This window comes from Condylura cristata, unplaced genomic scaffold, assembly GCF_000260355.1.
Source record: "Condylura cristata isolate star-nosed mole 26May11 unplaced genomic scaffold, ConCri1.0 scaffold00025, whole genome shotgun sequence".
Taxonomy (NCBI): Eukaryota; Metazoa; Chordata; class Mammalia; order Eulipotyphla; family Talpidae; genus Condylura; species Condylura cristata.
In genome coordinates, this window is record NW_004567126.1 from 32,780,138 (window position 1) to 32,791,502 (window position 11,365).

The 11,365-nt window shown below is 44.0% G+C and overlaps 1 protein-coding gene across 1 annotated transcript in view; it reads right to left on the minus strand.

Moving 5' to 3' along the window:
• CNTN5 (contactin 5) overlaps positions 1-11,365 on the minus strand; it is a 213,364-nt gene that overhangs the window by 151,686 nt on the left and 50,313 nt on the right. The window contains exons 4-6 of the mRNA XM_004689429.2: positions 7,582-7,718; positions 5,666-5,795; positions 2,894-3,044 (exon numbers count right to left, since the gene is read on the minus strand). Coding sequence (XP_004689486.1) covers positions 2,894-3,044; positions 5,666-5,795; positions 7,582-7,718 — 418 coding nt within the window. The remainder of the gene's footprint in view (positions 1-2,893; positions 3,045-5,665; positions 5,796-7,581; positions 7,719-11,365) is intronic.

Below are 11,365 nucleotides of genomic sequence, written 5' to 3' on the forward strand. Positions count from 1 at the left end.
CGCCTCATTTATGGTTCACACTGGCCATTCTGTGACGTAAACATCTCATTCTGTAACATATGCAACCCGCACCCACAAACCACGTTCTGACATACCCAAGTTCATGTAGACTCTACAGGGACCACTCTGAGCCAAATGCTTGACATCTTGTGTAATAGATAAGGATCCCACTCATTTGTAAGATTTTTTTAAAAAGTCCTATTATGGTCTAGTTATTACTTATCAGACTTTGTATTTTAGGGTAGTGAATATGTACTTCCTTCATGAAAAATCCAAAAGACACGGTGTTTGGAGACCCCATCCTACACAAATGAGACAAACCCAGGTGATTAGTCAAATTTCAGCTGTAAAGCCAGTGACTTCCAGGCTTCCAGGTGTCTGTCTGTGCTCCCTCAGTTAGAACAGAGTGTGGGTGGTATAGCCCCAAATCACAGTCCATTCCAGATGCAACTTTTTTTTCTTCTGAGTTTTTGACATGTTTTCAGGCGACTAGAAGGTATTCATTTTATAATTAAAATTCTCTATTGTACTTTATGCTGTTGCTCTGGATCTAATTTTATGCTGGGTATAATTTTATCTATTTCTAGTCTTTATTTGCCCATAGAGGGAGCTGCTATTTGCTGATCCAATCTTTAATTTGGAAAGAACTGAAAGTAATTGTGAAGATTGTCACACGAGAAGGCTAATTCATTTGGCATTTTTTAACCAGTTGTAGGTTGAAAGAATGGGGAACATATTGCTATATGTGATTTCAATCAAACATACCATGATTTAAATATATAGCCCCATTGTGAGATACACATGATAAAAATTTGCAAAGCTTTACCAAGTTTCTGATAATGCCCTTTTCATTTGAATTTACATGATCAAATGGTTGGTGTGCTTTATAGAAGAAAATCTAAAATTTTATAAAAACATAGTTGTTAAATGCGATTGAAATCCTATTTTAAGAAAGGTATAATATATAGAGAGAGATAATATATGTGTAACATCTATCTATCTAAACTTCATTTTCCATTTATATTTTTAAAATATAGAGTTTCCAAATAGCTATCCATGTGTCTTCTTATATGCTTTGTGAATTCTTCCCATTATTATTTGAATCGTGCTCTCATTTTAATATTTAAATAGGTATGTATTTCAAATTCAACTACATTGTTCTCTTTGTGAAACCAGGCCTTCTCAAGGTAGCAACAATTTATACACCAGGACTAATGGTATTTTGCAAATGTGTGTGTTATTTTCATACTGCCTTTGGACTTGGTTATTAAATAAACCAGTTTATAGACCTAACCATAGAGCATGGGCAGGCAAAGCACTAAGTAAATGTGGAATAGTTTTGTTTACATGAACACAATGAAAACATGAATATTTCCCACTTGACCTCCTTCCGGACTGACACCTTGACCAGAATATTGCCATCTGGGAAGAGATTAGCACTGAGGAGAAAAGGGAACAAGAAACTAGAAAATTCAGAAACTCTGTTTTCCAACTTCTAGAAAACAAAAAGTCCGTCATGCTCATCTCTGTTGTAACAGTAAATTCATGATCTTGTCTCTCAATACTTTGCTATGACAAAAGAGATACCACCTGCTATGTAAAGGTATAATGTGGGGCCTGTGAATAAGTGATGAGGAACATTCTGGCTTGAACTGAAATGAGTGGGCAGGGCTCCTGTGCTGCCGTCAGCACACTGCAGCCGAATGCTCTTGGAAAAGGGATGGCTTGGCTCATGTGAGCGAGTATTCTGGCGATATAAAATTTTCAATGCATTCTAAGAAATCAATAACCAAGCAATATAATTGTGGTGTTGTTCACTATACAATTTTTTTTGTACCTTAATAAGTTTTGTAACAGGTTTGTCTTTTCTCCCTCATATTTCTAAGAGCAATAATTAAAAGACTTGCAGTTCGACCCCATGTGACAGCGATCTCACTTGTAATATGTTCTCCAGTGCTCAGCAAGAAAGAGAATTCCATGAAAACAGATGTCTAGTATGTCCATCAGGTAAGTCTACTGACCACCTTTTCCAAGACACATGGATACTTGCTCCTGAAATGAACCCAGTCATGCCACAAATGATTTCATCCGAATCAGTGTTTCTCAGATATGAGTGGGAAATAAAGATATTTTTCAAATATTTTGTAACACCCCACAGTTCCCTAGAGAATTGTTCAAACAGACCCCTGATGCCGACTTAAATAACTTTAACAATGTAATTATATAAATGACGTAACAGACTGAATATAAGATGTGTTTATAACAACACAACACATAAATGTCAAGGTATATATCCTTTATCCTTGTAACTTTGGCCTATATAGACCTTTGGTTATGACTGCATTCTTACATCACTTTTCACCATTTATGCACCTGTGATTCTCTTGGCCAGTCAAGGCAAATATTTGACTTGCCAAAGACAAAAGTCTACACGTTAACTACTACCAACACATCCCTTTTTCCTGTGGCAATAAGCGTAACCCTATACTATTTTGCATCGACACAATTATGATCAAGACGGCAACACAGTCAAGGCATCACCTGGAAGTGATACCAGAAAATCCCAGAGTATGTTTATATCATTTAAAAATGAACACCGGAATGAAAATGTGACTCTTAAAAATTCTCATAACTTGTGCATGAACCCCCAAATATGCATACTCAAATGAAAACCAAAACTAACTAGCTTAACGGAAATACCGGCTTTCTTTGTAACCCCAAAAAGTCTCCACTGGTGCTGTAGTACCGCGAAGGAGAAATTCTGACCATGCTGAAGCCGGACTTTGAGTAATTTTTAAATCAAAAGGCAAAACCGTGTTTCAATCAATTCATTCAATAGCTCTCAAGATTCTCACATGCTTTGCACATCTGAATTATGAAATAGATTTCTAACCTTTTGTTCACTCTAACTGCTTTGTCTCCCTTCTTCCAAGAGATGGCTGGTTTTGGAGAGCCTTGGGGTTTGCACTCTATGGAGACTTCTCGGCCTCTGGTGACAATGACTGCCTTCTTCAGTTGATTTAGTGCGAAAGTGGGAGCTGAGGCTATGGAATGAGAAAGGTTTATGTAAGTAGTGACCCAGGTCTAATGGACGATTCATCACAATTTCACACGGTTTTTTTGGGGGGAGCACATTTGATAATATAGATATGCACCCACGGTAAAGGTGCTACAGAGCAATCGCATATTTGACTGGTTATTCTTTCTGTGTGGCTCACAGCCAAAGCCTGTTTCAGAATGTAAGATGCTTCAATATGATGATCGACTCCAACTGTAATTAAAATTCTATCAAAATTGTATAGATTGCTTAAAATGATTCACTAGTTCTAATCATTTATTACATTCCAATTGTTTTACTATTCTTTTAGCAAGACTCTTGAATCTAAACGTGCATCTGAAAGGTACCATATCTATAATTATACTCTGAGACACGCATTCCAAGTCAAACAATTCCAGATATTTCTTAGTTTTTCTATGTACATGCTCAAATTTACTGAAGTTGTGCGATTACCATTTGAGACACCCCAATGTGTGAATCCCAGCAATACTGTATAGTTAATCCCCACATCTGTAAGCTCCCTCTGTATAGTTATTGCTACTGAAATTGGTGACTAAAATTGAAAAGATCTTTAACTTAGAGTCAATAAGCATTTACAAAAATGCTACAATTACTGATAGTATCTTGGCGTGGTGTGCACACCTGTACACACCAAGAGGGGTGTGTGCCTGCGCTCTGGGCCTGGCATCGCTGCGTAATCTGTAACAAAGGAGCCAAGATTATATAGAAGAGAAAGGGAGGGTGCTTCAAAAATAGCGTGGGGAGCTGGGCAGGCACACACAGAAGAATGGCACTAGGCTGCTGTCTCACACCATTCGCAGAAATTAACTCAAAGTGGACAGAAGACTTGCATGCCAGACTGAAAACCGCAAAATGCGTAGAAGAAAACGCAAAGCAGGCCAAGAGGCAGGCTTCATAATCGGGCTCACGGGTTTGTCTCTAAGATCAAGAAAAAGAAACCAGAATATAAACTATGGGATTGCATCAAACTAAAGCTTCCTCACAGCGAAAGAAACTATTACTACGGCGAAACGACATCCGCTGAGCGAGGGAAAATACGACTGGCGAGGGGCTGCCCCCAAGACCTATGAAGATCTCACGCGACTCAATACAAGGGAACACCTCGATCAAAAGGGGCAAAACGCTAAGGAGGCTCTTTCCCCAAGAGTGAGGGAAAGGTTTCCTCGCTTACCTGGAGAGAAATGCAAATCAGAATGACAGTGAGCTAGCACTGGTGTGGTGACGGAGGGCCTCAGAGAGGCCGGAAGCGAGCGCTGGTGGAGATGCATAGACAATGCGGTGAGCAAGGAGCCCTCTTCCTCTGCTGATGGGAGTGAACTGATCGGCCTCGGTGCTAGACACAGTGTCGCAGGTACCTACGCCATGGCCCAGCCGCTGCACTAACAGGTGTCTACCTGCAGCACACAAACGCACTCCCCGGAAGAGAGCGTGCACACCTGTGCTCACCACGGCGCCATTATCACAGCCGACCTACGGGAACGGCCTCAGTGCCGCGAGCAGTCGTGGGGGTCTTCCCGGACTGGGAGCATATTAGGATCCAGGAAGATCCCCACAGCTACTCAGCTATAAGATAGACTTGTCACTGGTGGCCACATGGACGGAACTGGAGGTGACTGGCGTAGTGAAATAAGCAAGAAGACAAACAGCAAACTGTGTCACTTGCATGTGGGATACAGAGAGGCGAAGCAAGGTCAGATACAGCCCAACTATCACAAACCCTAGAACTCTAACTGCAGAGTTGAGGCTCCAGAGGGGGAGGGTGGGTGAGGGGCAGTGGGCTATGGGGGGAGTAGGGGTGATCTGGGGTGTTTTGGTGGTGGGGCCGTATAGGCACAAGTCCCGACGGGGAAGATCCTGAACCTTTAATTACAAACGACATGTGTCTTCAAAAGAATTTTTTTTGGGGGGGGGGCTGTTATAAGCATCCCAAACCCCAAAGTTCAGGAGAACACCAGGAGGAAAAGGGAAATCCATTGTTGTGATCCAAGAACATGGTCGGGCTGGGCAGCCTCTTCCACTGACTGGAACCTTTTCCGCATTACTTAGGGGGCTGGCACAAGTTATCAGTGTAACCCTGGGGTGCCCGGCGGGCCTCAGAGGGGCTCTCCCCTGCTGTGGAAGGACAGTGCTGGCTCACGCCCCGGGGCGCTGGGTGCTTAACCCTGGAGCCTGGCTTCGCAGGAGTCACCGAGTACTGGTGGGTTGTGGCTGTCTGGGGAAATATTACGCTTTGCTGTGGAAGCAGGGAGAGGCTGCTGGGAATTGCACCTTCTTATCTGCTACCCTCAAGACAGTCTACCTTGAAAGCTGACATATATTTCCTACAGATTTTTGAAATGTCATAGAAAAGACATAGTGTGCACATCTTTTGACTAAAACTAGTTAGAAAAACCTCATAAAAAGTTGTGGGACAAGCTATACACAATATAAACTTGTCCCTTAAAGCTTACAGAAAAGTATATCAGCAAGACATTATTTCTTTTCAAGACATAAAATAGGTTTTTATAGTCACATCATAAAACTTCAGTATGGTGAGACTTGGAGCCTGGCACTATGTTTCTGTTTATTTACTTAGAAATTGCATACCCAGAATCTTCAGCTCAGCACTCGTGTAAATGGCTCCGTATTTATTTTCCGCCACACACTGGTACATTCCAGCATCTGACTGATTCACATTGTGGATCACCAATACTCCGTTAACCATCTCCACTCTACTCTGTAATGGAATATCAAAAGTTAGACAGAAAGAGTGAACACGTCATAGAGTCTGCAGTTGAGCACTCGACCAAAAAACCTCCTATTAATGCCGCTGAGTTATTTGACAACTTAGCAACGTAGATATACCGCCTTCCATTTGATTATAAGTCATCTTGCAAATTGTAATATTTCTTCTAAAATATATATTTTTGTGCATTTCTTATGAGTTTTACTTGCAGTTTTGTTGACGCTCAGCTTTTGTTTGGCCGACTAGCTGAGCGTGTGGAGTGCAATCAGCGGGGAATGCTCTCACGTGGACTTGACACAACCTTCACAAAGGAGAAGCAGGTGCGCCCACGGGAGAAAGCACAGGGGGCGGAGACACGCGGGCTCAAGGTTAAAAATAGCCCAGGTCGGCACGAGAGGCCCTCGCGAGTCTCCTTTTCTCTCTCTTCCAACAAACACACGAAGCCCAGGCTGTACATGAAATGCTGTTTACACTACGGACCAGAAAGCATAAGCTTCCTGAGGAGACGGAGAAGTGCACAAGTCAGAAGCTGAGCGTGTGCAAAGCGAGGTGACGGCGGCCAGAGCCCGTTTCAGAAGCAGAATCTAAAGTTTAAATGCTGCTGAGCCACCGGGCATGTAGGTGTGCTGCAGGCCCAGCAAGCCACTCGCCTCGCTTCAGTGGGCAGAGCGCTGAAGCCATCAACAGAGGTGCCTCGGCAGCAGGCATCACTCTCCCAGCAGGGTGCACCGGCAGCTGTGCCAGCTGTGCCAGCTGCCGGTGGGATTTGCTTTCCCTGGGCACTGGGAGTAGGTACAGGACAGCACTGTCCCCTCTCAAGGCTTCTCGGGTGTCCGGAGGACGGGAGACAGGGGCGAAGAGTCAACGCCTGCCACCCCCAACACACACACACACACACACACACACACACACACACACACACACACTTATCCTCAGCAGCTCCATAGTTCTCATCTGGGTCTGTCCTTGTGGGTGACCGTGTCTCGCGTCAACCTCATGGCTTCTGAACAAGGGCCTGCAGGGCTGGGTAGGCCTGCGGGGCCGCCAGATCCAGTCTCATCTTACAAAGGGGCAAACTGAAACCCAGAGTTGTAAAAGCCCCGGGAGAGGCAGAACGTCACGGACACGAGCGGGATTTCAACCGCAGAAACTTCCCTCCACGCCGGCCAGCCCGAGCTGTTCCTTCTCTGCCCTTTCTGCCGAGCCGCAACGAGGCAGGCAGTTAGGAAAAATTCTGACCCATCACTGACCTATTATTTTGAAATTAAATAAAATTGATTTGTTTTCACGTGCAGTAGCTATGTGTCAGAGGCCTGCAGTAGACTGACGGAAAGGTCACTTGTGTCTACCGGCAGCAGAGACGTCACGGAAAGGCCCTGCCCAGAACGTGACAGAGTAGAACTCTATTTCGACTTCACCGTTTCATACCTCCGTGATCTTGGACCCGTCACCTTCCTGCCGAGGATTCATTCCGTTATCGCAAAGTGAGAGCCACAAGCAGGCTATCTCCAGAAAGCAGCTACAAGTAGCAGAGTCGGGAAAAATTGCTGACCGTTTCCTATGACTTCATAGGATTGAATAAAACCATAAAAAGCAGGACAGCACCGCTGAGAAAGGGACGGAGTAAGACAAAGCGAGCTGTTTCGTATGTGCGTTACCTTTCGACGCCAACACATGCCAAGCCATCGGTAAGCAAAGGCTTCCCGAGAGTGAGGAGGAGCTTGTCCTGCACGGGCCTGCAGAGCTTACCCGGGACGGGAGGGCGCTGGCACAGTACCTGAGGCGAGAGCGGGGCGGTGTTTTTCAGCCAGCGGTAGGCGGGCCGCGGCTTGCCGGCTGCCTTGCACTCCCACCGCAGCGGGCTGCCGCTGTCTAGCTGGGTGTCGTTCAGCCTCTCCACCCAATGCGGGAAAGCTGCGGGCATCAAGGAGAACAAGGGTGCTGTGACTTCGCGTTCCCAGGCCCCACCGGCATGCACAGTCACTGCATTCGTCTTTCTAATCCCCCACATCACCGCGGACTTTCTAAGGAGCGTGGGGCTGCGTTACACAGAACACGTTTCCGTGCAAAAAATTACTCAGTGAAACGGTTTTGGTAGTTGGAAACACCTTTGTCTCCTTTGATGCCTTTTGCCCCGCCCTTCCCGAGTCAGCCTCCCCGAGGCACGGGGTCTCCTTGGGGCCCATGGGCCTGAGAGGCTGCTCTGTCAGAGCGCCGGCACGTGCTGAAGTAGGGCAGTGTGTCCGCTTCTCGGGCAACTGCCCTGCTGTTTGCCCCCAGCTAAGATGAAGGACTTGGGAAAAACAAGTGATCTGTTCGAATTTCACTTGGTGTGATTTTTTTCTCTATTTACTGGTACTTTTCGAATACATCTTTAAAGGGTCTTGCAAAATTACAAGAGCAAAATTGCTTTATTGAGAGACCTTCTGTGGTAATTGCATAAAGTCTGAAGCTATAGATTAGAAGGTCTGTTCTTCAGGGACTGATTTATAAAATAGAAAACTTGCAAACAGTGACTCTTGGTCCACAAATACAGTTTGAGACAGCGCAAGTGAAGTGAAGATTAAAAGAAATTTGAACTAAACCGATATTGTGCTTTTGGCATAGAACTACACACATTTTGCTTCATGCTGTGAAGACTTTGATCATTCATTGATGCACTTCCTACTCATTAGTCTGCTCAGTCGTCGGGCAGTTAGGGACACAGCAACACCTCAGCCCTGAATTTAAGAAGTGGACACTGTGGTAGACAAAGTCTAAGTCAGGACTAAGGGTGAATAGACACATGTGTTACGAAACCAGTAGCCCATGGACCTCTGATGCCCCAAAACGAAGGCACTCATGAAATCTGGAGAAAGAGCAAGAAAGAACTCTCACTGCTGAAATGCTTGGTTTTGACAATGCACTGAATTATTAATGAATCCTTGCAACATTGATCCTGAAAGCAAACATTTCACTTTCTGAATCAGGAAACATTGCCTGGGAGAGGTGAAGGTATATCCCCAATGCTGCGCAGGACACTGGATAGAAGTGTCTTGCAGAACCAGGTATCTTTCATCGTGAGGAGCCTGCCTGTGCCCCACTCCGCCCAGAAGAAAACAAAGAACTGGTAGCATTTGCATTACTCGTGTGTGCTATGCGTTCTACTGTTGCTGGATGAGAATTTTGTTTTGAGTAGCTCTTTGTCTTGCAGGCATTACAGTCTGGTCCTTAAGCAGCCTGACCAGGCGTAATCAGGATTTGCATACCTTTGCATACACTCTGTCCATTAATGTCTGAGCCTCTTGGCAGTCATTCAGAAATCTCACAGCGGTCATCTTCACACACTGCCATTGACTTTTGTGCCTGGCACTGAGCTGCCTGCTCTCCACGCCAGGTCAGCTCACACGTGCAAGGCCCATGTTCCTCAAGAGTTTGCTGTCTCCCAAGTGCATGCTGCATTACTCACTCGGTTGGAGTATTCTCCTTCTCTGTTCCTTTTAATTCTCATAATTCAAGGTTTAGTCCAAATTACATAACCCTTGTTAATCCCACCCAAAGGGTAACCGTTTGTACCTTTCTGAACACATAGTTCTTAATCACCTGGAAGACGGTCATGCAGATGCTGAATTTAACTGCCACTGAATTTTTTAATCAGCGACGGCTTCACACAGCAGCTAGACAGATCAGCGAAGCAAATCTGACACAACATCTATGTTAGCTTTAGAAGAAACACGAACAGCATGTTGTGTTGATCTGCAAATATTGGTTAGTTATAGCTACATGTTTCTTATTGCATTACAGGTGCCGGGACGTGCAGTTTGTGGGAGCTAAAAAAAAAAAAAAAAAAAAAAACTGAAAATAAATTTTAAAAAAGTTACCAAGATGAAAAATTGGGAAGAAGATTCTATTAAAACAAAAACAGGTTGTGTCATCTGGAAAAGAATTTGGATAATGAAGTAATGTTTCTCCAAACATAATTTGCATTATCTGTAAAATAGCCTAATTAGAGTCTCTATTCCAAAATGAGTTTGTCATAGGAATCAAGTTATAAATGAAATGAAAGTGAATTAATTCTTGCTGTTCTTTCTTCAAATATTTGTTGGACTCTATAATTGGCACCGTTTAGTAATGGGCATATGAAGATAAACATACTGCAGTGTCTGCGGTCAGCTTAATACCTAGTGGGTGTGAGATAGGTAATTAAAATGCTACTCAATTCACTTTACCAACAAAAGTGACCTACTACAAATTCCACAAATAAAAATGGCTGCTACATTGCCCCCTAAATTTGAAAAACAGCCAGTAGTTGCTATCATCCAGCTTTTGTCAGACTGTCTATGTTAAGGTCAGAGAACTCCAGAGGCTCCTAGTCGGACAGACGCAGTCACACCCTCACCGGATGAATCTCCCCACTACAGCTGCGAGACACTTGAGCTTCTGCTCCATCTCCAGCTTACATCGTTAAACTACGAAGCAGGTGTACCTAAAGAAACACACGCAGATTATGTCTCAGCGTTAAACGTTTTGCAAATGACTGAAAATGCGTATGGTTATGGCCGTCTTCATTGCTCCTGGAGTATCGAACGGCCAACACACTTGTTCCCCACAGATCATTTTGCATGTCAGGACCAACGAGGTAACGTGGCTTGTTAGACAAATCCCGAAGCTGGGTGAGTGTGTCTCACCCCGGTGCTAAGTGCTACCTTTCCCTTGGTCTAACAAATGAAGCGAGCTACTTAATGGGTCTCACCTGGAAGCGTTGGGCGCTAATGCCTATTTAAACAGACTTGTAGGATGAGTAAGTCTAATAAATATCGGGTGTACTCTCCAATCCATTGCTCACGCATTAACTTGAATGTCCTCTTTAACAATTACGCGCTCGCTCTCTCTCACCTATACAGGTATCTGCACCATTTCCATAACTGAATTTGAGAGATTTTCTCCAAGGAAATAACATTAAAACCTTTTTTCCTATGTCAAAAATAATTAACGAGAATTCCCTGATTTCATATTATATTCTCTAGTAAATATTTACTGTATTTTAGTAGTTAAAGTGTTGTTAAAATCATTTATAATATTAAGTCACCTTTGGAGAAAAGAAAACAAAATTAGAACTGAGAACAAGGACCCTAAAATTTCGCCTCAGTGGCCAGGAAGTAACTGCTCTCCACCCCTCGCCCTCATCTCTGCCGCAGGTCTTCACTGTTTATTGGAGCATTTTATGGGGGTTGGGGGTTTGAATTCTTTGGTGACTGTCAGCTTATACTCTGATTTTAGTGCTTATCAGAACAGGGTCTTGAATAAGATGCTCTTAAACTTTCTAGGCCTTGTTTTCCGTATGTCAAGTGGGACTGTGAATCCCGAGGGGTGACTGTGCATCAATGTATTTAAGCAGCTGGACGTAGAACAGTGCACAACATGAGCTCTTGACAGTGACTCTCCCCGGTCCTTATTTCTTGTGGCTCTCTGACTTCCATCTTTACTTCCATCTTGAAGAATGGTGTGTATGCCTCAGCAGTAATCTTCATAACAGCAGAAAGTCATAATAAAAATTATCCACTGCATACTGGACATAATAG